This window comes from Periplaneta americana, chromosome 8 (assembly GCF_040183065.1).
Source record: "Periplaneta americana isolate PAMFEO1 chromosome 8, P.americana_PAMFEO1_priV1, whole genome shotgun sequence".
Lineage (NCBI taxonomy): Eukaryota > Metazoa > Arthropoda > Insecta > Blattodea > Blattidae > Periplaneta > Periplaneta americana.
The window spans coordinates 106,229,909-106,257,616 of record NC_091124.1 but is presented as its reverse complement, the minus strand read 5'-3'; the positions used below and the strand labels follow the sequence as shown (position 1 = coordinate 106,257,616).

The following is a 27,708-nucleotide window of genomic DNA, read 5'->3' as shown; positions in this document are numbered from 1 at the left end:
CATCGCTGCACAGGCTACCCCTCTAACCCGCACTTTCCTCTCGCCATTCCAACTACTTCCTGTTTCGTCGGTTCATAACCTGGCTTTTAGTATAGTAGACTGTGGGTACACACTAGACTTACTAAATAACCGCGATCTGGCATGGAGTAATACTTCCCTCTAGCGGTTGTTCCCGAAAGTTCATTTCTCGACAGCGGTAACTACGTCATTGGGAGACAGTGATCGTTCTCTTCCACGTTACCGTTTTTAACATGGGGAAAGCCAATCTGTTATATATGTGATCAGAGGTCTCAGATCGTGAGCCAATACTATCGTACAAAACGATAATTATCGTATAACGTAGCAACACTGCTGTTCGATAAGTATCGATTGTGCTTCCGACTACTTGCTGAAAAACCACGTGATGTAAATAAAACAGGATTTCCCTTATGTCGTCATCTTGCGTTCGTTACGTTTCCTGTGTTGGAATGACAAAAAAAAAACTTGTAAAGTTTCGAAAGTTACTGCGTATAACCTTATACTGTAGTGTACAATGTATGTGCTTAGTGAGTGAACACGTGAATTCGTTTTAACGGAAGCACAGAAGTGAAAACGATCAGATTATAATCAAAGTTGATGCGTAATACATTTAATATCAAGTTAGAAGTTATTTGTGAGAAATGGATCGAAATGACAAGGTAAGGTATCTAATTAACAACTATTTATCGAATTATTTGATTGTGGAATGTGTAACATCGAGGACGTCAATTGAACGTGAATAAAATTACGATACAACACTGTTCAGTTGATGTCACTGAAAAATATAACCTCCACACTCCTCGTCGATAATTAATTTACCTTCTTTGTAAGGCCGGTTACACACTATACCGAGAGATGTGTAATGTGAAATGTGCGCCGAGAAATACGTCAGATCGAAAGCATTGTTTTAAATGGAACATCACACACTACAACGAGTTTCTCGCTCACCTCGCGCGAGGTAAACACATATCTCGTTCTGATCGCTAGCCCAGCGAATTTTTCAAAACACATTCGACCTCTGTCAACGATTATGATTACACACAGATATCGCTAAAACTTTTTTCAGCTGTTTTAAATTCAGAAAACGGCAAAATTGTTCTAATATGTCAGATCGGCCATTGAAATTTATCGGTGTCATACAAATAAGTATGATGCACGAGACGATAACTATAATAATACTAAATTGACGACGTCGTCGGAAAAAGGAATGTAACATGACATTATTAAAATATGTGATGTAGATAGGAAAATAAATTTTAAAGCATTTATTTATAACACATTATTGAACTCAATGGCTGAATAAATGTTTATCCCTTTTTAGTGAAATGACTGTGATAGTAAATAAAGCACTAATAAAATATGCTCCTGAAATAATTTTCCTCTCTATTGAAACATCAATTTACAGTTTTGTTCGTTATGTCCAAATTCGGGGGAGGTTTTCAAATAAAAGAAGAAAATAAATATGGAAGAAGATAACCGATTTAATCAGACATTAATTAGGTTAGGTTTCTAATTTGCAATTCCAATCAACATAATATTGGCTACGAATGAAATTATGACTTCATGATCACATAATACCTAACAATGAAAAGATATGATTTTATATTAGATATTACTGTATGTATTACTTGCTAGTCAACACGATAATTTATTAAGGATTCAGTTTTCATCATGGTAGGCCTACTCGTGATGAAAGGGTTGCATTATTGGACTGAAGAGAATGTTATTCCTGGTCATGAAAAAGTGAACAGTACCATTCCGTTTCGCGATAAAGTGAAATACAATTTCCTACATGCCGTTTAATATAGTGAGGGAATAACGGTATTTCTCCAGAAAAATTACACCAAAGAAAGGCACAATTTTCTTTCGTTTCACTAGCTTCTACGAGTTATATAATATGATAAAAACATGGTTTTGGTTTGCAGCCACAAAATTAAGATGGCTACCGCGCGACACTGGCAACTATTTTCTATTCTGCACTCTTGGTTCGATTACACATTTCTCGGCGCTGTGTGGACAATGCTGTCTCGCCACGCTCGCGCATTTCTCGGCACACATTTCACATTACACATCTCTCGGTATAGTGTGTAACCGGCCTTAATCTTCACTATACCGAATTCTAGATAAGAAAAGTAGGTAATTTGATAGAAGACGGGCACTTGGTTGAATATTGCATCACCAACTTTTTTTATTTCAGAGTTAAATGTTAGTGACTTTTACATGTTAGTTCTAGGTTTTTTATACTAGGTGTCGCCGTATTTTTCTTTTAATTTGATTGGTTATAGTTGTCATTTGTTCTAGAATTTTCATTAATTTTGAATGGATAATGACGTTACCAGTTGTTCTTGGTTGTTTGACGTGAGTGGTGTTATGTTGTGTCTGATGGCTAAAGCTATTGAAAGTTCGTCATTTTATGATTTTTGTGATTTTCTTTCGATTTGATTGGTTATAGTTGTAATTTATTCTAGAATTTTCATTAATTTTGGATGGATAATGACGTTGTCAGTTCTTGGTTGTTTGACGTGAGTGATGTGTAGATTTGTCTGCATTTGTCTAATGCGCATCATCATGCTTACGAAAAGTCACTTTTCAGTGTCAATCATTTATTTTGTGTGCACAAGATTGGAATTTTGAAGTAAGAGGGAAAGGAAGGAATCCGTGTTCTGAAATCATTTATTAAATTTTGTGACGATTTTGGTTTAGTTCTTTCGCTGTGAATAAGGATTGTGTTGAATGTTGAGGAGAAAACTGTTTTTCTGTGGTTTAAAGGAATTATTTACTGAATTTTCTGTACATGTTAAGGTGTAATAAGTGTTCGAAGAGAATTTCATTCAGTGTAAAGACGTGGTTTATTTATGCAAAGTTGACTGTACGACAAAGTGTTGGTTTAGTTCTGTGTTGCTTACATGGTTTAAGTTTAGATTGCCTTAAAGCCTGTGCCATTTATACTGGAAGTGAAGTGGTTGTCGATGAAGACGTTAATGAGAATTGAATTTTATTTGATAAGGTGATAAATTATTTTGTTTTGTGTTTTAGTGACTTTTGGGGTTAAAGTGCGGACGAAAACTGCCAGAAAAGTACTACCAACTATGAAGTTCGAATGCCACGAAACGCCAAAAGAATCAAAGGAAAAAAATTAAATATATTTTCATTTTTTGGACGGCTTGTTCTTCTTTAAAAATATGAATATATATTTGATTTTTCATCTTTGATTTTGCGATGTTTGGTGACATTTGGACTTCATAGTTGGCAGAACGTTTTTGGTAGTTCCCGTCAGCCATGTTGGATTTTGCCCGTCTTCTATCAAATTACCGAAAAGTATTGAGATAAACAAAAAGGTGGAGATTTTCCATCTCCCATACTATCGTACCAAATCATGCTGTTGGCTAGTGTTGATGTACGTGACAGAAATTAATTTGCAATGCCTTATCGCGATTTTAATCGTTAAGCACCGCTCCCACGGTGTTTTTCTGTGATGGATTGCATGCTGGAACAGCGTACAGTAAATTATAAGTATAGACACTTCGCGTCGGTACCTTTGATGTAGCATGATTGATTTCAATGACTTTCAAACTAGCTTGAGCGTGAGATTTTACTTTTTACCTAGAGTTGGAGCTGACATCACACTAGCTAGTAGACGACACAGTGGAAATATAATGCATACAATTAATACATCACGGTACATTATGTACTCAAAATAAATTGCTGTACTCGGCTTAACCGAGTAATGACGTCACATTAACTGCTCCGAACCACTCCGTCCCCAGCCCTATTGGTAACCATGGAAACATAACTACACCATTTCCTCATATTGTGTCGTATACTTCAGTGCTCCACGATTGTGTACTGTTTGCAAATCACGTAAGCATAAGCATGAAAGTTTGGAGTTCGCAGACTTTCATGTTAACGTCTAACGGCAATGTTAATGACAGTGTTTATGTAAATCATTGTGAATGATCCATTTGATAACCTGGTCGCAAACTTCTGTTTATGTTACAGTTATGTTTAATTTTCATTGTGAATGGGCCTTTAAGTGTAATAAAGTATGCAATCAGTTGTAGGCATATATTAAGAAATACATTTTTTTAATTACACATGGTAAATTTTCTTCAATTGTTACTCTGTTTGTGTACTCATAAAATGTCAGTATTCTGTCTAGCCTGCAAAACATCCAGGGCAACTGGTTAAAATTCGAACATTCGGTCAGATGCTCTCTGACCGGTTGTAAGCCCTATTCTGTAGCTCTCTAATATATGTACACTTCCCTTTCTAATCTCCAATCTATTCAAAAACAATCACGAGACTGCTGGAGAGACTGTCACTATGGAACGCTCAGGTGAGCCAAGTGAATCAAAAGAAGCATGAGAAAAATGACTCAAGTAGACTTGAAGCACTTTTCTCAAGCACTATTAGATCACACTGGTTTATATCAATTTGATTTTCTCCTGTGTGCATTATTCTAATGGGAGAAATATTTATGTCTCTTTTCCCAAGCATGTAGATGTTCCTTAAGTGGTAAATAAACTAATAAAAGAAATATTGTGAAAACTGACTTATGCCACTTTTCCCAAGCATTGCAGAAATGTACTGAAGTATTCCTAATAATTCCAGAAAAAAATCACAATGGGATCTCTAACAAGTTTAACGGAAATTTAATTACTTACAAAACAATGTGTATCAGACTGGTGCAGCAGCAGTAGACTGGAAGCGTTGACTGTGCACTGGGAGATTTATCGACACTGGATGATCCAGTGAATGTTGCAACATTACATCCAGTACAATTCAAGTTACTCGAGGAAACACTGCTAACTTACACTTGTATTTACTTAAGATATCTTCAAATATTTGTACATTTTGCATTTTGAACGTCTGTTTTCATTCACACTACACTTTAAATTTTCACTTGCCTACCTTCTTTCTCGAAAGAAAATTGTTTTACTAAAGCTTAAGTTTTTAACAACGGAATGAAAGAATGTAATTTTAATGTACCAGTTATTGGTTTTAGATTGTGATATCTGGCCTGCAAATTTTCAGGAAGGTTTTTGTGCTTATACAGGGGACAAAATATAAATGACACATTAGAAATGTTTTTTGTGCCCAATCAAACAGTTTTTTTGGTGGTGTTATAGGATCTTGACAGGGTTGTAGGCAAGCTCTCGTAGCAACTCTTTTAACAGTTTGGCTGCTATTACACTATCAAAGTTCTTTGACAAAGATCGTTTATAAAATATATTTTGTAAAATATATGACAGTGTAATGGATTTTCTTTTAAAAAATTTCTTTGATAAAAGATCTTTTATAAAATGAAAGTGCATCTTGTTTTCTTTGATAAAAGATTTCTATACCTTGAAACAAATATGGCAGAATGCAAATATAACTGGACTGTTGCTATCACAAAAAATTTGTATAATATAATATTAATATTATATAATAATAATAATAATAATAATATTTTATAATAATTTGTAAAACTTTTCAAATCTTGCTTTGTAGCTCTTCCATTAAGTTCTGATGGATACCTCTCTTACCACATTTTGCAATCCACGGTTTAACCCACAGGCGTTTCTATTTGTTTCTTTTTCAGTAAAATGCTTATGTAATAATTGAACTAATTGCATCTAAACAAGCATAATACTGGTCTTCATTCATGAAGTTATAAACGTAACGCGTAAATAATATTCCTAAATATTATTATCAACAAATCATCGGAACACACGTGTTAGCTGTTGTGGAACAAGTGTTAGGTAAGCTTTTGTTCATAATTTTAGGTTATCTTTGATAGAATATTTTACAAAAGATTTTATGTAGTTTAATATACCCCAAATCCTATCTCTTATCAAAGATCCTTGATAAAATATTTTATCATATTCTTTGTCAAAGAACTTTGATAGTGTAACAGCAGCCTTCCTCCAATGCCATTACATGGACCTTTACCATGTGACGTTGCAAAGAAGTGCCATTCAGCGCTAATTCCATAATCATCTTCATGTAAGCAGATATTTTTAAAATTCTTTTTGTTTTGTATTGTGAACTTGATTCATCAGAAAAGTAAATAATTTTTCTCATATCACTGAATTCTTGCTTTAAGAAATTGATTGCTTCAGATTGAAAATGTGAAAGAAATTGGTGTCATGTTTCATGCTTTCTGAGATGAAAACAATACTTTCGTGACGAATTTCTGTACCTTCTTTGAAATATACTACAAAAGGATTATGGTGACTTGGCAGTGTTCCAATGCACACCTTGTACTGAATCTTGTATTACAAAAGAATAATTTTCAGAAAGTCTGCAATAACTATTTAATTTTCAGGTTGTACATTTTCTTTACATTCCGTAAAACTTTCTGCATGCAGCCTTCTAGCACATGTGTACGTGTAGGCCTACGGCTGCAAACGGTTCAATAGCTGGGATCGCGTGCATGCCTCCGGAAAATAAATTGTTGCAGCAAATGTATGTATGCAGATCCCACATTTTTAAATGCAGCAGTTTACAGATAATACATCAGGGAGCAATTTTTTTTTTTTTAACTTGGCTATTTAATGGAGTCATTTTGCTTTGAAAAATAAATTATTAAAAAATTAGGCCAAATTTTAAATTTATTTGTGATAGGCCTAAAGTAATAAAAAGTATTGTATTTAGTCTTTCAAATTCGCCAAACCCGAAATCTCAACTATATGTAGACACAGAGTTCCAAGTGAGCTTATGTAACAGTGTGCGCATAATTTGCGTAATTTCAAATAGTCATAACAACACAAATAAAACAATACATGTCTCTTTATTTGGTGTCTGGAATTCATGAAACAAATTTCGACTATTTACGAGAAGGTCGTGTTTTGTTGCTGTGCGATTTGACGTGAAATGATTCCTGTACATCTAGAATGGCATCTAAAAAGGTTATGGATTACACATGTTTCTAAAAAAAATGTAATAGATATCTTTATATTGAAATATTAACTGGAGTATGGTATATATGGATACAAAGATACCAAAGGAATTTGAGGCACTCTCCTCGCTCTAGAGTTCTAGACATTCAGTAATTAGTAAATACGGTACCTATTTTTTTCTCATTGGGGAGTTCGCTTATAGGATATGGTTTCATGAAATTCTTGTGCAAAGAAAATGCACAGTCACCTATGAAAACAAAATTTGTTTTCTGGTAAATCTGTCTCAACATCAGCATAAATAAATTCTTAGTTTGTATTAACTACTGCCAGAAGAACAATGCTCTGAAATATGGCTAAGTGGATTTTTTTGGAGAAGCCAGTTCTTCTTCACTTTCTATAACCATGATAGCCGCCGCTAATTTTCTTTTAAAAAAGAATGGTATTTCACTCGCACTGGAGTGCACTCATAACTGAATCGTCTGAGGTCAAATCAGGGAGTCAATGGAGTGCGCACTTCCAATACTATAGAATATACATACACTCCAGAGTGCATTAAAAAATGTACATATATGGGGTCTTTAAAGGTCTGTCAGTCTGCTCAGAGTGGCGAAAGGGGAAACTTAGCACATTAGTCACTTCTTACCTCCCTAATCCACGTAGCTGCAGGTGCAGACTGCTAATATAAATGCACTCTTGTCAGCACTTTTGAAAGTCTTGATCAAACTGATGCAGTAAGTAGTAGAAAGGGTGTATTGTTTTGAGAAGTGTATGTCCAGACACAGTTGTTTTGATACCTCCCACCTATGCATTTTTCAGATGTATCCTGACTTATAGTTGTTATGTGATACTTCCTATAACGACAAACAGTAAGAAATACAATACTGTTGTAAGCCAATTATATGTATCTCTACATCAAGCTTGCTTCTAATATTCTTACACTCTTCAGCTTAAATACATCACTAAACAGATTCCCATTAACTTCGACAACTCACGAGTTTATCTTTATTTTTATTATCCTTTTCCAGGCACACAGGCACTCAAGCACTACTAGTCTGCTCAAAATTTTTTCAGATTTCATTTGGGATAAGCAAACCAGACTTAATAATATAGCCAAACCTGTTAAGAGTGGCCAGGGCATTAAAGAGAAGAGCAGTGGCATAAAAAATGCTCTGTTTGCTGCTAAGAACAAAAACGTTATGTTATTTCAAAACTAAGGGTGAGAGAATCTCATTATAATAGAAACAAAAGCCAAGGACTTTATCTACTGGCAGATTTAAACATAAAATGTTTAAGATGAACAATGTGAGTATTTCTGCACAGCTCAAAGTTAAAAAGTTTTTTTTTTTTTCACAACGTTTTCCGCACAAATTTTAACATTGGCTTTGGCACACCTGCCACCAATGCTTGCAGTTATTGTGCTCACATGGTGTTTCATATCAAGTCTGAAACAAATAATGCAAAAAAAAAAAAAAACAGCTACTGGCTGAGTTGAAAGCATAAAAACTTCGTTCAAAGACTTTCCACAAACTTATGAGGGAGTATCCCAGTGACACAAGGCATTTCTGTTTCGATTTGCAACAGATACAACCTCTTCCTATATTATGAATTGGCAAAGCGTGCTATTCACACCAGGTATCATTTTATCTGTGTAATCTATGTCAACAATAAAAACGCAACATTCTTTACGTTGAATGAGACTGAGAGTGGCAGAGGGATGAACGAGGTGGCATTGGGTATTATTTTCTATTTAGACGAAGTATGTTTTGAGGATTTGGTCACCAACACTAGGCTTTTCACTAATGGCTGTAGAAGCCAAAACAAAAACATGCACGTGATCCATGCTCTAGTTTATTAGCGCCAAAAGAAAGTGCCCACTTACATTAATAATATTATTGTAATCTTTCTGCTGAGAGGGCATTCTTTCTTATCTGCAGACAGAGTGTTTGAAGTTGTAGCGAAGGCTCTCCAGAAATGCTCCGACATTGTTATTTCTGGAGAATATAGAGAGATTTACAAGTCTGTGGGAAAGGTAAAAAAAGTCACTTGGAAAGGATTGGGCTATCAGAGATTATAAGGTGCTTGCAAAACAATTCAAGAAATTAGATGGAATAAAGGGCATGAAGATGGTAATGTTGAATAAGAGGAAACCTCTCATCAGAGTAAAGATGGAGTAAACATACAGATGTGATGGCCCCTCAAAAAAAATTCACAGCATTAATGAAATGAAGGATAAGCATGGGCCAGGTGTACATATAAGCCTTCTATGTTAGATAAAATGAAAACATTGTCAGATGCAAAGAAGACTGATATGGATAATCTTCTCAAAATAAGATTTGGTGATAATTGCAGACAGATTGATAATTTGCAGATATATCTTAATTAGTTTTCATTTTCAATACAACACTGAAAGTCATGATCCTGAGAACTTTGACTGTTTGGATGAGGAAATGGGACAGGAAAGACTTTGATATGTTGTTATAGCTCTGTTGTAAAGTTAAAGTTTTGCTTCTATCACTACCTAAAAAAATCACAACTTCTGTACTTGATAAGGTGTATACTTATTGTGGTATCAATTGACTAATGTTATTAATTTCTAAACAAAATTTTAATTCTATCTAAATACTACACAATGTATGTATAGTTATGATACTGACTTGCAGACATAAATTTGATATAAATTGCAAGAAAATTTCCTTGAAATACATACGATGTTTCAGATCCTCTCTTTATGTAACAACCTAAATAGTTCAAAACGTATTATATTCAGTCAATTGGTTCAAAATGTATTAAGTGACAACTTTAATTTAAAATACCATATTAATTAATAATGAAACAATTTCAATTTTTGAGGATTCTCAAACATCACCTCAGTATCTAATATTTGACATTTAAATTTTACAGATATATTCTCTTGTTAGAAAGTAAAATGTTTTTCTTCATTTCTGAAAAATTGTTAACCATGCACTTAATGCGTTTTGAAACGATACTTCACAAATAAGAACTGATTGTGTTACTCCCGAAACCTCAGGTGGTTGACAATTGTAATAAAAAAGATACAGCATCACTCAGTACTTCTGCCAGAACTGAACTGTTTTGAAGTCTGTGCTACTAAGATACCTTCACATTGTCTTCCACAATTTGCTATAAGGGCAATTCCACAGTTACTGAAGTAACATTCAGTAACTTAATGCTTTTTACCAGTAAATTTGTCCCCCCCCCCCCTCTTAACTATGGATTCCTATTTGGAAAATCTGCCAGATATGCAATAACAGCAACAAGTGTTTGATTGTTTATTTTTATTTTTCCTTATAAAAATAAAAACGTCATTGTTACTGATGTAACATGAAAAGGACACAGATTTTAAAATGAAATGTTTAGTGATGAATTTCTCTGAAGTAAAAACGTAATATGAATATAATTTATGAATCTGATATAGATTACCTTTATTTATAATCGTTATCACTTTTGTTAAATGTAAATAACATACAAAACAGACATTTCAAAAATAATATTACTGACGTAAATTATATTTATTTCTCTCTGTTTAAATTATGCAAGCAGATTATAATCATATTTAAATTGCTATCTGAAAAATAAAAATGAGTATTACAATATAAATGACTCCTAGACTTAGTAGATATTGTAGAGCTTTCCAAAACACTGTATACTTTTTGACAAAGAGAATGAAAAATAAATACTTCACATTTTAAACTAGTAATAAGAAAGAAATGATAGTCCACTTTAACTTTACTTTGTGGAAACCTAGTGCAGTAATAACTTCATCACCATAATTAATGGGTGTCATCTGCAATCACTTCAGGAAAATAGAATATATCTCTGTTATTCAGTGGCATTGGAGTTCTTAATAACAGCTGCTGTACTATACTAAATACAGTCCTTTTCTTTAGGCCACTTCTACAGCAATGCATTACAAACTTGCACTTCATCTGGTGCCAAATCTTGCACAATTCCAGGAAATAAATTTGCTTCATATGATACAACATAGTTGCCAATATTCAAAGTATGGTTATTGCGTCTTTTACCATCCATTACCATTTTTCTAAAGTCTCTGACATAATGAATACCATGAATGTTTGGTACTTGTTTTGGAGCAGTTTCTTCCCAAATATTTCTCATTTCTGTGCATACATCTACTTATGTTTGCAGAACATAAAAAATTCGGATCTTTGGACATGCCTGTTTAGCTACTTCTGTAAAGTCCTTTGCATTGTTTATCATGACATGGCACTGCATAATTTTCCACCACACTGCTTGCTTTACAGTTTTCCACCAATGCCATCCACAGGGCCTTTACCGTGATCTGTTCCAAAGAAACTTCACTCAATGGAACTGAATCTGTTGATGGTAGAGAGTGGGATTAAGAACTGTAGAAAGCATGAATCTGTTCTTAAATTGGCTAGCTGCACCATCCGAGAAAATATGGAGATATTTTATTTCTTTACTGTGCATGGCATCTTCCAATATGGTTCTGTTGAATGTTAGTACTGCACCTTTTTCAGGTTGCAAATCATCAGTGATAAATGCATATGATGTTGTACTGTTTACTTCTCTCAAAACAGCTGTAAATATGCTGATACTCTCGATCCAATGTGCGGACATTATTTTCATCATCTTCTTTTATCCCAAAATTTTCTACAAAATCTTCTTATAATACAACATGATAGGGTGCAAGATTACCTTTCAGGTGTTTTATCTGTTGCAATTGTGTTTTTGTAAAGAAACAGTGTTTGCGTAAAACCTTCAACTTTCAATCAACATATTTCTTGAAGTTTCAGGAGGACACATGACCACCTCCTTTTATTTGTGTCTGTCTACTGATGAAAACTACAAATTTGATTTTCTAATTCAGTAACATTTGAGAATAGATTTGTAACAAATTGTACAGTGTCACTATAGGTGGCACAATTTTCCAAGTAGCATTCAATATTCCAGCCACACGTGGATATTTCCACTTGTTTATTGGCAGAAGGGATATTTATTCTAATGCACATGCATAATCCATCAATAAGAAGGTCTGTATTTCCATGATGTTTACAACAGCAAACATTTTGATCTTTTTCAGAAACTGGAATTACATATTCCGGTCGTAAACTAGCAAACTACGATTTTTTAACTTGAACATCTGAATATTCACTTTTAAAAACTCTGTATGCTTCCATTAATATCATCATAAGCACTCTTGTGTTTTCTTCCTTTTTCGCCATCTTCATTGATGAAAATGATAAAATCTTTGCATCCTGGAAATACACGTGACACTAGATCACTTTCGTAAAATTGTGAAACAATTCAATAATCACGAGGGTTTTCACCTTTCTTCTGTTTAATTTCTCCAGTTTCTACAACTCCAAACTTTTCAGCAAGTTTCTTTATAACTGCATGTTTCTTTCTTGGGGATGCTGGTAACGAACTTTGTGCTAGATGTATTGCCTTCCCCATGACTGAAGTGTGGAAAAAAAAAACTTAGATGGTGAATCATATTCAACATTTTTTTACTATTATTTCAGCCTTTAATTTCTCTCCTTACTTTTTCATTCGTAATTTACTATTTTCAGTTTTCTTTTTCTTCGCACTCTAGACCATTTCTTTCTTGAAAGTGCTTGTTGTTTTGCATTCTTTTCTTTGATTTCTTTCTTGTTTTCCTTACTTAGCTTCTCCCTGTATTTTCTAACTCATTTTTTAAGGCATTTTTTGGAGGCATATTGATCTAACCCTGTATATTTAAAGTCAATAATAAAAGAGTGTTACATCAATAACATCAATAGCTACAAAATTAGTTTAGAAAAAAAAAAATCATAGACTGTATGAACTGAATGGTACTTAAGTTTGTTAGAACCTGTGTAATTAGTTTAAGTTTATTGCGGCTAATTTATTTCTAACTTACTTACGGCTTTTAAGGAACCCGGAGGTTCATTGCCGCCCTCACATAAGCCCGCCGTCGGTCACTATTTTAAGCCAGATTAATTCAGTCTGTACAGGCATACCCCACTTCCCTCAAATCCATTTTAATATTATCCTCCCATCTACATCTCGGCCTCCCCAAAGGTCTTTTTCCCTCCAGCCTGCCAACTAACACTCTATATGCATACGTGCTACATGCCCTGCCCATCTCAAACTTCTGGATTTTATGTTCCTCATTATGTTAGGTGAAGAATACAATGTGACAAGTTATGCACTGTGTAACTTTCTCTATTCTCCTGTAACTTCATCCCACTTAGTCCCAAATATTTTTCTAAGCACCTTATTCTCAAACACCCTTAGCCTCTGTTTCTCTCTCAAAGTGAGAGTCCAAGTTTCACAACCATATAGAACAACCAGTAAAATAACTGTTTTATAAATTCTAACTTTCAGCTTTTTTCAAAGCAGACTGGGTGACAAAAGCTTCTCAACCGAATAATAACAGGATTTGCTATATTTATTCTGCGTTTAATTTCCTCCTGAGTGTCATTTACTGTTGTTCCAAGATATCTGAATTTTTCCATTTCTTCAAAGGATAAATTTCCAATTTTTATATTTCCATTTCGTACAATATGTCTTTTCGTGATTTACTTCCAAACCTATTTCTTTACTTGCTTCAAGTAAAATTCGCGTGTTTTCCCTAATTGTTTGTGAATTTTTTCCAAACATATTCACTTCATCCGCATAGACAAGCAGCTGATGTAACCCATTCAATTCCAAACCCTCTCTATTATCCTGGACTTTCCTAATGGCATACTCTAGAGCGAAATAAAAAAATAAAGGTGATAGTGCATCTCCTTGTTTTAGCCTGCAGTGAATTGGAAAAGCATCCAACAGAAACTGACCTATCCGAACTCTGCTGTACGTTTCACTGAGACACATTTTAATTAATCGAACTAGTTTCTTGGGAATACCAAATTCAGTAAGAATATCATTTAAAACTTCTCTCTTAAACGAGTCATATGCCTTTTTGAAATCCATGAATAACTGATGTACTGTACCCTTATACTCCCATTTTTTCTCCAATATCTGTGGAATACAAAAATTCTGATCAATAGTCGATCTATTACGCCTAAAACCACATTGATAATCCCCAATAATTTCATCTACATATGGAGTTAATCTTCTTAAGAGAAGATTGGACAAAATTTTGTAGGACGTCAAGTTACTACAGTTAGTCTTGTCCCATTCTTAAAAATAGGTACAATTATAGACTTCTTCCATTGTTCTGGTACAATTTCCTTTTCCCAAATAGCAAGTACGAGTTTATAAATTTCGCTAGATAATGCACATATATATTTTCAGAGTTTCTGTCGCAATTTAAACTTCAAAAAGTGTGGGTTCGGGTATAAATGGCTCAGCAGTTTGTATTTCAATTTTGTTCTATGTACATTTAGTAGTTGTCCAAAATAGTTTTTCCGTCTGTTCAGAATTGAATGAGAGTCTGCAAGCAAGTCACCATGCTCATCTTTGATCACGTTTACCCTTGCCTGATATCCATTCGTAAATTTCTTTATGCCCTTATACAAATCTCTAATGTATCTATTCTTACTATTTGATTCTGCCTCATTCAGTTTTTCTTTCAAGTAATCTCTCTTTTTATTCTTAAGTGTATGACTTACTTTCAGTCTCTCATTGAAATAATTATTTCTATTTGTCTCAACTGGATCCTGTAAGAATTTCAGTTTTGCCTGTTTCCTTCTTTCTACTACCATGGAACAATCTTCATCAAACCACGGTTTCTTTTTCTTAGTTTCATAATTACCTATGCTCTGCTCAGCTGCAATTCTGATATTATCTCGTATATTTTCCCACATGCTATTAATTTCTAACTCTTCCTCAACTTTGTCGGAACTTGCTAAAGTGGCAAACCTATTTCAGATTTCGATCTGATAATTTTGCTTACTTTCCTCGGCCTTTAATTTCGGAATATTGAATTTTCTAATATGAACTTTAATAACTTTTACGTTACTGACGCAATACAGAAACTAGCATTGTTTATAGGTTATGTTGATTATCATAGTGAATTTTAAAATTAATCATTGCTTGACAGAAATTAAAAGTAACCTTTCTTCTTACATACTTCTTTATTTTTAATTATATGATCGATAAAGTTTTAATTACTTACTTAAGAAAGGACGAATTATTCATGCTGAAAAACTCTCATGTCACATACCCTAATAAAAAGGAGGAAAAGCTGACTCCTACAGCAGAAAGTTAGTCAAATTTGTGATTAAAATATTATAAGCAGTGATTTTAGATGTGAGTGACGTCCCAAGTTTCCAGAAAAAAATCATATTAATTTTCTAAGCCTGATGTTCTTATTTTCTTGGAATTGCCATAATTATAATTTCAGCATATAAACCACCAAAAGTGCACTTGATTTCTCAAGATATTGTTAGTCTTTTCTCTGACACAACACCAACAGTGCACACAAAATTTGGGAATGTCACTTAACCATCCCCTAATGGAAGACGTCTCCTAATACAGAGGAAAATTCTGTCAATGTTGATACACTTTCTGAACCCAAATACTATTGTTATAACATATTACCTGGTATAGGTTATTAGACATAGCTGTGCACAAATATGCTCAGAATTTCTCAAACATGTGTATAATACATGAATTGGACTCTGATCATTTTCCTGTTTTGATTTCACTTGAAGACAATCCTATGCTTCACTCTCGTCCCAATCGACTTATCAAAGGTACCACAGACTGGAACTACTTTCAACTGAAATTAGATAATGCTTTGCAGCCCACTAATAAATTAAAAATGATTACCGATGCTCATGCAGCAGTTCTTACTTTCACTGATGCTATTACTTCATTTATTTGAGCAGCAAAGGTTTCATCAGGACATGAATATTGAAAATCTTATCACGATTCTCTCCCTTCAAAAATAAAATATAAGAAAAAACATCAAACCCATTGATTGTGCTATTGAACACCAATTCATATCTTATCAATGTCATCTATCCGGTTTATCATCAGAAGACTCCTTCCTTTGGAAAGAAACAAAGAGAGTGTTAGAAGAGCCATGTATAATTCCATCTTTACAACAAGATGGTTGTCAACATTCATGTGACAATAATAAATGTGAAATTTTCGCAGACACCTTCAAGCCTCTTTAATGCCAAACCCAATTAAGAATCAAAGAATTCAACAAGATATAGAACATTTTCCAAGTAATTATCCTTCAGCACATTGCCCATAAAACTCACTTCACAAAATGAAATCCACTCAATAATTCAGAAACTTCCAACAAAGAAATCCCCTGGATACGATCTCATCCCAAACTTTGTATTGAAGTATCTAACATGTAAAGCTCTAGGAACTTTAGCCTCATTATTAAATGCCCTGCTTTGAGATATTTTCCTGATACTTGGAAACATGAAGTAGTTATTGTAATTCATAAACCTGGAAAATCTGCTTCAAATACAACCAGTTACCTTCCCATAAGTCTCTTCTCAACCATATCCAAAAGTTTTAGAAAAGGTTCTACTGAAACATTTGGATAAGTTTCTACTTCAAGCTTCTATTCTATCCTATCAGTTTGACTTTCTTACTTCAAACTTCTATCCTATCCATATCAGTTTGACCAGGATGAATAGAAGAAATAGTGTACGCACTCTGTGAGTTTACATGGATCTGCTATGAGCATGACTGGGAAGGAATTCACAGTACTTGTTACGCTGAATGTGGTCCTTTTTAAAAGCAAATTTCTTCCATTTAACCCGGCTATTCGTAACTTAAGAAATACCTTCATAGTCTCTTATTCATAATTAATAGTCTTCTACCTGGTAATACTATTATGAATGTTCGTAACAGAAAATACAAGGGGATCTGAAACGTTGTGAAAGCAATTATAAGTTCAGTATTTAAATAATCTTTTTGTAAGAAGTTGCTAATACAGGGACAGAAAACAAAACCTACAAAATGTTAGTATATAAAGAGTAAAATGATATTTTACGTGCCTATAAATGAATTAGTTTTCTGCTTCTAATTTTAGTATAACTTCTATAAGAATTTCAGCGAGAGTATCACTGGAGTAGCATTTCTGCTAGCATAAATAGCAATTGATTGAATCCAATCTTGCATAAATGGCATACACATAAATACTAATGCATGATTTGCTGCTAATTGTTTCTTTTGGAATCAGTCGTGAGATATCCGAAATCAACAAATTCGTCCACTTTAAGAAAATGATTATTAAATTGAATTTCTTCTCTGAGTTTGACCTCATCGAATATTACCACTCCGTAACATTTATTTTCATATATTTCATCATTTCGGTAAATTAGGGAAAATGTGAGGTACAGTTCCCAGTTGTAATTTTCAATGCACACTCTTATGACTTTTTATAATAAAACAGTCTCATTTTATAATCATGAATTCGGAAAAATGCACATCACAAATACAGTTACTTACTGAAAGCTGCCTATTTTTCCTCAGAATCACTCTGGCCCATTTCCCAAACTCATTTCTTTCTTTGGGAGATGAAAAGAAATGTCTTGTTACACTATTTCTACTGTATTCCGATCTACAACCCAGAACAAAACAGTACAGCATTTTTGTAATTATTTTGTAAACCACCACACATATTATTTTGTCACTGGTTAATTCAAATCACAACAAACTGAAGATATCTACATAACCCTAAACAACAAAGCATGTCAACAACCCCAAACAACTTTCATCACTAAACGCGCGAGAAATATATTTTCGAAGTATCTGACTTCAGGCAACCGATAGATCCTAGCGATCGAAGCGCCATTAGTTGTCAGGTCTGCCACCGACAATGGGAAAGCATAGAAGTGCGTACACTATTTCTTCTATTCGTCCTGGTTTGACTTTCGTCGAAATCACTCTATCAATCATCCAGGTAGTTTGTATTACAGCAGTATTGAACAAATTTCACATGGCTTTGAAAAGAAAAAAAAAATATATATATATCAGTTTACAAGCAAAATACATTAAGTAAAAAATATAACTTCTGAGAAAATGGCATATATAATGTATGTAATGTGTGTGTGTGTGTAAACGTAGAATTGGAAAATAAAATACAAATAAAGAGAAACAACTTGCTAAAAAATAATGTGTTGAGTTGACAGTTTACAAGCAAAATACATTAAGTAAAAAATATAACTTCTGAGAAAAGGGCATATATAATGTATGTAATATGTGTGTGTGTATAAACTTAAAATTGGAAAATAAAATACAAATAAAGAGAAACAACTTGCTAAAAATAATGTGTTGAGTATTTAGTTTTGTCGAGGAGATTCAAATACCTTTTTCTCACAAGTAATTTTTTTTTTTACCTTTTTTTCCTTCTTTCTTGTAAAGAGGAGAGACCTGAAGCTTTTTTTTCCTCTTGGAGGAGGGCCTGAAGACAAGCACCGCAGCCTCAGGCTTATTGTGCAACCTCCTTATGTTAGAATAATTGTTGAAGTCCATTTAGGATCACTCTTAAAGCACATGATTCACTACATGGTGTCATTGTATCGATTCAGCCACAGCATCCAGTTCTGACTGGAGACCTTTTCCTTCGCCTGCCTGTGATGTTGTTCTGCAGCCTCCTCAGATTGATGGGATCTGTTCGCAATTCATGTGCCTGAATCTCCTGCATCCTTTAACCAGAAGAACATGAGTCGATTCCATGACTTGCAAAAGCACCATCTATCTGAGGGAGCTGCACTACCCAGTCACCTGCACTCTGCTTATTAAAGTCCCTGCAGCTTTGCTAGATATGTGCAGCTCCCGCAGACAGATACCATCTATAGGCAGATCCTGGAACCACGTCCGCCATGTCCTCCTGGTCGACTTTTAAACTAATAAGTTGGTTAATGGAATGATACTAATGAAGGCGAAATGAGCCCGAGGTCCAACGCTGAAAGTTAACCAGCAATTCTGCTTCGAGTGGTCGAAGAAAAACCTCAGAAAAAACCCAACCAGGTAACTTGTCCCAACCAGGATTTGAACCCAGGCCCGCTCATTTCACAGCCTAGAAGGCTAACCATTACTCTACAGCGGTGGACTAACCTGAGGCTTAATGTGTTTACCACTTCTATTCTGTGAATGACTGGTAGCCGAATGACTGTGCTCTTGTACATATACAGCACGCTGCACTGTAAACTTAACCCAGGCTATGGTAAGCATGTATGGATGATATTATGTGAATTAATGATGGTTAAATGAGTCCGAGATCCAACACCGAAAGTTACCCTGCAATTCTGATTCAGTTGGTTGAGGGAAAACTCTCGAAAAAACCTCAACCACGTAACTTGTTCCAACCAGGATCTGAACTGGGCCCATTCATTTCATGGTCAGACGTGCTAACCATTACTCCACAGCAGTGGACATATTTCTGACTTAATATTTTGCTTGTAAACCGACGATATAAACAATCTGCATTTCCTATATAGGGTGGAAGGAACATATTAAATTAATTCACAGAGGTAATAGATGAAGTCAATATGAACAACTTTTGTCAAATAAGTTTTTATACGTCCAATAGTTTTGAGAATACGAAATGCAACATGTTGCAACACTGCAAGAGTACCAGTGCTCCTTGAGATCATTGCTTCGCAGTGAGGATGAGTAACTCAACTCAGCAAACTTGCGAGAGGAGAATGTAAACAAAAGTCTCATCAGATACGTTTCGATCAAATTACTGTAGATCAAAATGTAGTCAGTGAATTAATTAAACAAATTGTTTGGCTTTTAATATTCTTTATTTTACTATAATCTCTCTAGCTCTAAATTTTATACCATGAAATTTATTTAACATTTAAAGTATCTGTTGATTTCTTTGCTGTTTACATAATTACAAAATAGTAAAGAATGTACATTCTTATAAAACAAAACTATTTCCATTAAAGATTTCTTTACATTTCATGTAAACTCAAAATAACATTGTTGTGAATACACATTCTGTAACTGAATCTTTGAAGAAATTAAAAATTAATTTGGAAAAGAAATTAAGTTCATAATAATATTAAGTAATGTGTTAGTGTTACATATCTTCAGAAACTGATCAAAATGTACTGGATGAGACTTTTGTTTACATTCTCCTCTCGCAAGTCTTACGGAGTGGAGTTACTCACCTCGACTGCAGAACAATGACCTCAAGGAGAACTGGTACTCATTGCAATATGTTGCATTTCATATTCCCAAAACTATTGGATGTATCAAAAAACTTATTTGACAAAAGTTGTTCACATTGACTTGATCTATTACTTCTGTGAATTAATGTAATTGGTGCTCTTCCTCCTTATATATCTGCTATGTTAAGTATTAGCTTGCTGATTTACAATATTCTTTGAGTGTTAATCTGCTCATAAATGATGCCACTGGTAAAAGACTGTTTGGAGATTGAAGTAGTCAAACAGTATCTTGAGATGAAATAAGTATAATAATCCTTCAATAACTGTCTTTTTAACTTAATAAATAATACAAGAAATTACATTAGGTCATTACACAATCAAATATGACTAGCGCTTTCGCCAATTAAATGGCATCTTCAGGTCTAGTTAGATATGGTAATGCTTTAAGCATAAAGACGTAGGTAAAAAGCAACATAATAAAATATGATGAATTGCATGATGTGAGATAATTAAAATAATATTACATGAGTGACTGTACAATCACGAAATAATGTAATAATAATAATCACTTGAAAGGCATAGTGGTTATAGTGATTGAACCTCATATAGAGTCTAGATGTTAAAATACAGAATTCATGCATTAAAGAGAATGCTGCAAAAACATGTGTGCAGCTTAGAAGTATGAAGATGACACGGTTAAAATGGGTAAAAATGTTGCAGCAGTCATCACGACGCAAAAAATGGGCAGCGTGTTATGAATATGTAAGAATCAATAAAAAAAGTGTTTAAGTAAGAAAAGTAACATATACGGAGCAAAAAGAAGTTATCTAACAATAGAAAAACTTACAAAATTTGAAGCTGTAGGAAGAACTGATGTTGCATGGCCAGTTGCGTGGTGTTGACTGTGGTGTTACTTAACTTTTTGAAGAAAGAAAATGTAAAGGTCACTTTCAAAACTGGTAACAAACTTAATAATGTTATCCCAAATAATATTTGTAACTCTGATAAATATGCTAGTGGTGGGGTATACATGCTGCATTGTAAGAATTGCACACAGAAATATATTGGCCAAACTAAAATAAATTTCAAAACTAGATATTCAGAACATAAAGCAGATTTTTGTCATAGACGTAATAGATCAAAATTCGCATCCCACTTAATAGAGAATAACCATGAACTTCAAAAAATGTCAGATGCTTTATAAATTTTAAAACCTATCAACAACGGGAATATCAATTTAGTTGCAGAAGAATTTTACATAGCTAAATTTCTTGGTAATAATATTTCTTTACTTAATGAACTACCTAATCCTAATAACTCTTTATTCAAATTGGCCAATAGGAGCTCTTCTTACTGCAACACATAACCCCCTCCACTTACATCATGATGTGATTCTTTCATATGTCAATGCACCAGTCAACACCATGCAACTGGCCATGAAACATCGGTTCTTCCTACAGCTTCAAATTTTGTAAGTTTTTCTATTGTTAGATAACTTCTTTTTGCTCTGTATATCTTACTTAAACACTTTTTTTATTGATTCTTACAGATTCATAACACGCTACCCATTTTTTGCGTTGTGATGACTGCTGCAACATTTTTACCCATTTTAACCGTGTCATCTTCATACTTCTAAGCTGCACACATGTTTTTGCAGCATTCTCTTTAATGCATGAATTCTGTATTTTAACATCTAGACTATATGAGGTTCAATCACTATAACCACTATGCCTTTCAAGTGATTATTATTATTACATTATTTCGTGATTGTACAGTCATTCATGTAATATTGTTTTAATTATCTCACATCATGCAATTCATCATATTTTATTATGTTGCTTTTTACCTACGTCTTTATGCTTAAAGCATTACCATATGCTAATTAGACCTGAAGATGCCATTTAATTGGCGAAAGCGCTAGTCATATTTGATTGTGTAATGATCTAATGTAATTTCTTGTATTATTTATTAAGTTAAAAAGACAGTTATTGAAGGATTATTATACTTATTTCATTTATATGCTAACTTGTCAGACCAATATGCCTCTTAAGTATCTTGAGATTCGTAGCAGATTCATTTCTAGGGACAAAGTACAAGAGGTGACCGCTCAAAGACAGGTGCACTACTGATCCGCCATTGGACCATCTACGCCCAAGGATCCACCTGCACATCAATGACACTGTAAGTTGATGTGCTCATTACGCATTAAAAATTCAATACATGTTTAGGCTAAAAATCTAGCAATTATTAGTGTCAGTAATGAATGGCTATTTTATCAACAATTTCAACTCATTTACGCATTTAATTTCAGAAACGAATGGCACACGTTGATACGAATAATATGAGAATACGTTGTCTGTATATGAAGATATTGTACCTGTTACACTATTTCACAAATGTGATCACTCATACAATATTTAAGTTTATATTTTTGGTTTATCATTTTATAATGTGACATTTTATATATGCAAATATTTTTAAACTGTATATTTTTAATGTAACATTTGATCATAGATTCATATTACGAATTGTTATTCATACACTTGCATCCAGATCTTTTTAATTGGTCAATGTAGAGTATCCACCGCCCACTGAACAAATATTGGTTAAACAAGCGTTGAGCGACTTCCGCCGATTTTGGAATAGACACCAACGCACTTAGGTTAGGTTAATTTAGGCTTTTATTATCCCGTCAAGATGAAAGTGAAAGCGATTGAGTGTGATTTTTTGTTTTCTATGTTGGCAGTTCAAGTGCGTCGGTGTCTATTCCAAAATCAGCGGAAGTCGCTCAACGCTCATTTCACCCGAATATTTCACATTTTTATCACTGCCAATGTTGCGCTATAAATCAATTTTCGTAAATCTAATGTAAAAGACTGCCTACACAAGCAGCAAGTTATACTAAATGTTTAGGATTAATGTAAAACTGGCCTATGTCTCCTATAGTGGGCGGGACATAAGTAACATTCATCTTTTAATTTTAATTTTTAACTCATTAATGTATTAATAAAGCTTATTAGCTATTAGATCTGAACATGGCTCTGTGCAGCCAAACACGTTTATTTATTTCACAGGTTTGCAATGTGTTTGACATCTTCCTGTACCCATTTCAAGAATTTATAGCCACTAGCCACAAAATGTTTATCAAATGTAATTAATACTACTCTGTAATCTAGGGTGACCAGATGTCCCGTTTTTAATAGGATTGTCCCTTTTTTTCAGCCTTTTGTCTCTAGTCCCCTGTCCTGCGAAAAGTATGCTCGGGATGCCAAATGTCCCCTTTTTTTAAAATGACGTCACGTTTTCCTAAATTATTGTTAAAATATTTATTTTATTTTATTATGAAAGATAAATACATCAGTTTTACAAACATAATTTAGATTATAAGTTTTGTGTTAGGAATACCTGGCACCAATGCATCATCAGAAGAGTGTTTTCATTGTTGAATTCAATTTGGTCTTATGAAAGGAATCAGTTTTCAGTTAAAACCATAAAGGTTATATTAATCACAAAATGTCATTTCAAAAATGTGTCTTGCGTGGATGTGAGCTCAGTTCAGAAGTGGCCATTTCTACTGGATACTGGAGATGGTAATAAATATAAGTTCATTTTATGACACACAATTGCCACTGCCATGAAATTTATCCTCCTAGTGACAAGAAATAATATGCTAAAACTTGTCTCTTAAATTATGTGCTGTTGTATGATTGTCTATATCCAATTTCTATATGTTGCTACAATCTTATGCCATTGCTGCTGCTGCTTTCTTGCTATTTGTCAAATATGTTAGAAGAATGTAGCATGCCTACTCTGTTGCAAACGAAATTATGGAGCATACATACACACTTAATTATGTCACTGACAGTGTTTACATTGAGGAAACGAATTGGACTTAGTAATACCACAGTCTAGTATATACAGTCACGAAGCTCGAGTTGTGAGGGTGCTAGGAACAATAGACTGTGCCGGTACTATTTCGCATTGTCTGTGATGAGGCAATATTAGCAATCCTAGTGGTTAGCAACTATCTATGGATGCATATTTACTACGTATTGAGCTTCATGACTGTATATACTAGACTGTGGTAATACTTGAAATTTTTGAGCGGTCATTTTCTTATATTAATATTGCTCTTTTGAATTAATGGTTTCACATTGTCACAAGCAGTTATAACTTTCTTTACTCATTCTGTAGAATGAATAGAATGTTTTCATCTGTTTCTTGTAGCTCCAAGTGTTCTGCAATTTATATTCCTTTCTATATATATGGATGAACCCACAATCTTCTTCGACGTCTATTCCTCTGATAGTAGTAATAAAGCATTACAACTTTCTCCTCGTCACCAAACATCTTCTGGAATGAAGAATTGGGTCGCTTTACAATAACTTTTGTGTTGCTCCATGTACGAGAACACAATCACTTGGCAGTAGCTGACTGTGATCGCCTAGCAGTCTCGTCTCCAACCAGTAGCGCTGTGTATGAGCAGCCTTACAGATATAATTAACATTCAATATTACTCTGTTGTATTAATTTGTACAGTTACGCAATTCCCTTTACTCATTTCATGCTCAGCTCTAATGTCCTTTGAGAGATAATTAATTAGGATTTCCTTCTAATTTAATTTAATTTAATTTTGTAATATTTAATTTGTCATGTTTTCTTAGCTCGACTATTCATAATGTCCTTAGATGTTTAATTAGGTTTAAATATTTTGTTATTGAGCTTGTGATTGTTTTACTTTTAATTTTATATTTTGTAATCACTAATTTATGTGTGCAGTACTGTATTCTTTTGTTTCTGACTGAGTGGAAGAGAAGACCTGATGGTCTTAACTTCGTCAGAATAAATAAAATAAATACTCATTTCTCCATTAGATTCATTAATGGTGATGTTCCTCAAGACTCTATCTCAGGCTCAATTTTGTTCAACGTATATACTGTACTTTGGACATTTCTGCAACACGAACTGCACAAATTGCTATAAGTTATATGCAGCAGTGGCATAGCGTCAGGGAAGACTTTGAGACTGAGTCTACTGATCGAAAAATATAAATAAATAAATAAACTACAATAGTGTCCAACTCATGTGCCATGTGATCAGGCAGTCTTGAAATTATTTGATGTGGCAGTACAGTCGAGTAAAGACTGAAACCTTCCGAGTCTCGTGTAAGAGTGAGTTATATAGCTTTTCCCATTGAATTTTGACTGCCCGCTGAAGGAAGACAGTTTATTTTCCATAAATGGCATAAGACACAGGGCAGCATCTGAGACTGGATGCTGTTTTTGAGGGTTTAGTCTTTAACTACCTGCTCTCTTCTAGTGACAATGGGAGTGGGAAACAGTCGGCTGAATATGTCAATATTTCTCACTTACTGACCAAGCTTAGTAGTGTTTCGACTGTTTCGTGTGTTGTTATTAAGTATGGTCGTTTACAGTGGCACAAGTTTTAAATAAATATTCTGATTTTAATTGTTTTGGAAGTATGGACGATTCTATTGATTTGGTTGACTACTAAAATCGCCGTTTCTGGCACTGTCTTACAAAAGAAAGTGCGAATTAAAAAGTAAAAGCCCAACTCTTAAACTTGACATTAATCTTGCATGAGAAGAGACAAAAGCGAACGTTTACATCGTGGTATGACAAATTTAATTCATTAACCGGCAGTCATAATCAAAATAAATTGTATTGCTTTGTATGTCTATTGTTTGGGGGAGAAAAAGAGTGGACTGAAGAAGGAATACCAAGTTTAAAGAATTTTGAAAGGAAAGCATACAAACATGAAGCATCTGAAAGACATATTCATAATAGGGAATCGTTTCAACTATTGGGTAGGAGTACACGAATTGAACATTTTTTATCTGAAGCTGCACGTTTGTCTGCCATTAAACACAATGGAAAAAGTGTGTGCTAATCGCAAAATATTAGGTCGTCTTGTTCAAGCTGTAGCGGACAAAGCCAGAATAGCTTACTCTCCAGAATATCACGGTAATGAAGTTAGACTTTGTGTAACTGGTATGTAGACTACATGACTTACAACGGTATTTATCCTGGGAGCGTGCAGCAATTCTCAATTTCCCTGTACAGTGACACTTTGGAGCTATTCCAAAATATTTTTAGGTGAATGTTACTATGTCCCGCCCACTATAGGAGACATAGGCCAGTTTTACACTAATTCTAAACATCTTGACGGGATAATAAAAGCCTAAACTAACCTAAGTGCGTCGGTGTCTATTCCAAAATCGGCGGAAGTCGCTCAACGCTCGTTTAACCAATATTCGTTCAGTGGGCGGTGGATACTCTACATTGACCTATTTTTATTGATATGGGACAATATTACACAAATACCGATACACTGCCGATACTGAAAAAATAATTTTACATTTATCTTACCTTGGAATGTTGAAGTTGTCAATGCAAATTAATAAAAACAATGTTGAGAGCATGTAAGTTATAATCCAATTCATGGCTATAGCCTCAAGGTTAATTTCATAAAATGTATCCTATCCTGTATCCTGAAAAAAAATAAAACTGTTGGTGAAAAATCAGGTTACCTTTTAACTCTCTTATTAAATATATGGTACTGTATGTTCATTGTCTATCACTTTTCCTTTCTGCTATGACAGGTATTTAAAATCCTCAGGTTCTTTATTGATTCATAAAATATATGCATACCTATATTACGCTACATTACTAACAAATACCTTTGTGTTTAATGCACGTCTTAAGTCTTAACATAGAGTTTGTCTGTTGGCTTATGTGCAAGTCATACGAACTTACGGAGAAAGCAAGTTGAATCAGCTGATTTAGATAACAGCATTACGAAATGCAGGAAATATTTCCTTTCAAAACAGAGAGGTATTGACTAAAAGAGCAACGAAATACCTTGTGTTGTACCTAGCTCTGTGTCTTATCTGATCTGTGAACTAAACCTAGGTGAGGCCTGTTTCATAAACATATATCAGTTAATATTATTTTATTAGAATCATTAGTTGACTAAATTATGTTTAATAAAAGTATACGTACATTAATATTATTAGTTCATTTAATCAGCTGATTATGAGGTTAAGTTGTGATGGTCATTTCTTATAAACATTGGTTACAAAGTGTTTATATTAGAGGTGGGGAAAAAAATAACGTAACGGTTATTTTGGAACAGTTCCAAAAAGTAACCACCATGGATAAATAAGGTTCGTTCCAACAACAGTCAGGAACCGTCCGTAACCATCGCGAGCATGCGCAGTACAAAAAAAGCGTTCCAACACAATCCGAACCAGTCCTGAACCGGAAACATATACTGCAGTCGGGCGTTCCAACAAGCTTTTGACATGGGTTCGGAACGGTCAAAAATAGTCCGTGGATTGAGGCATGTACGGAAGAGTACGCAAGACGCGCATGCGCATAAGCTCACCAACGTCTCCTGGATACTGAAGAAAGACATGATCGACTGTTCACATCATTGAGGTTAAAGATGAAAAGTGACAGTACAGACGAATAATAAAACTAGAGATTTAATTTAAATTTTCGCCAAAAAGAAAGGGAATGGAAATTATTTGGGTATTGAAACAGTTAATTACAATTTCAACATGCAGCTTTGATTAAAAGTATAATAAATAACGTACATACATTAATAATAAAAAAATAATTTAAAAAAGAACTATTTTTAGATGAGAGTCCCCAGTACACGATGTTGAATTATCGGAATCCTTGCCTTCCATATTTTTTGTC

At 34.0% G+C, this 27,708-nt stretch overlaps 1 protein-coding gene and 1 long non-coding RNA gene across 9 annotated transcripts in view; one reads left to right on the top strand and one right to left on the bottom strand.

Annotated features, from left to right (window-relative positions):
- RNaseX25 (Ribonuclease X25) overlaps positions 1-27,137 on the bottom strand; it is a 105,437-nt gene extending 78,300 nt beyond the window's left edge. For 2 of the 8 annotated variants that reach the window (XM_069833340.1, XM_069833349.1), the window contains exons 1-2: positions 26,374-26,491; positions 8,782-8,893 (exon numbers count right to left, since the gene is read on the bottom strand). In XM_069833340.1, the coding sequence (XP_069689441.1) occupies positions 8,782-8,885 (104 nt within the window). In that variant the 5' untranslated portion in view covers positions 8,886-8,893; positions 26,374-26,491. Of the gene's footprint in view, positions 1-122; positions 200-8,781; positions 8,894-26,373; positions 26,496-26,655; positions 26,972-27,006 lie in introns of those variants that run through there. The other 6 variants (XM_069833344.1, XM_069833345.1, XM_069833343.1 and 3 more) reach the window with 6 other exon arrangements.
- LOC138704928 (uncharacterized) lies at positions 138-26,379 on the top strand. Its single transcript, XR_011333482.1, has 3 exons — positions 138-677; positions 22,068-22,165; positions 22,296-26,379. It is a non-coding gene; the product is annotated as an uncharacterized lncRNA (long non-coding RNA).
- Positions 27,138-27,708: the final 571 nt, after the last annotated feature.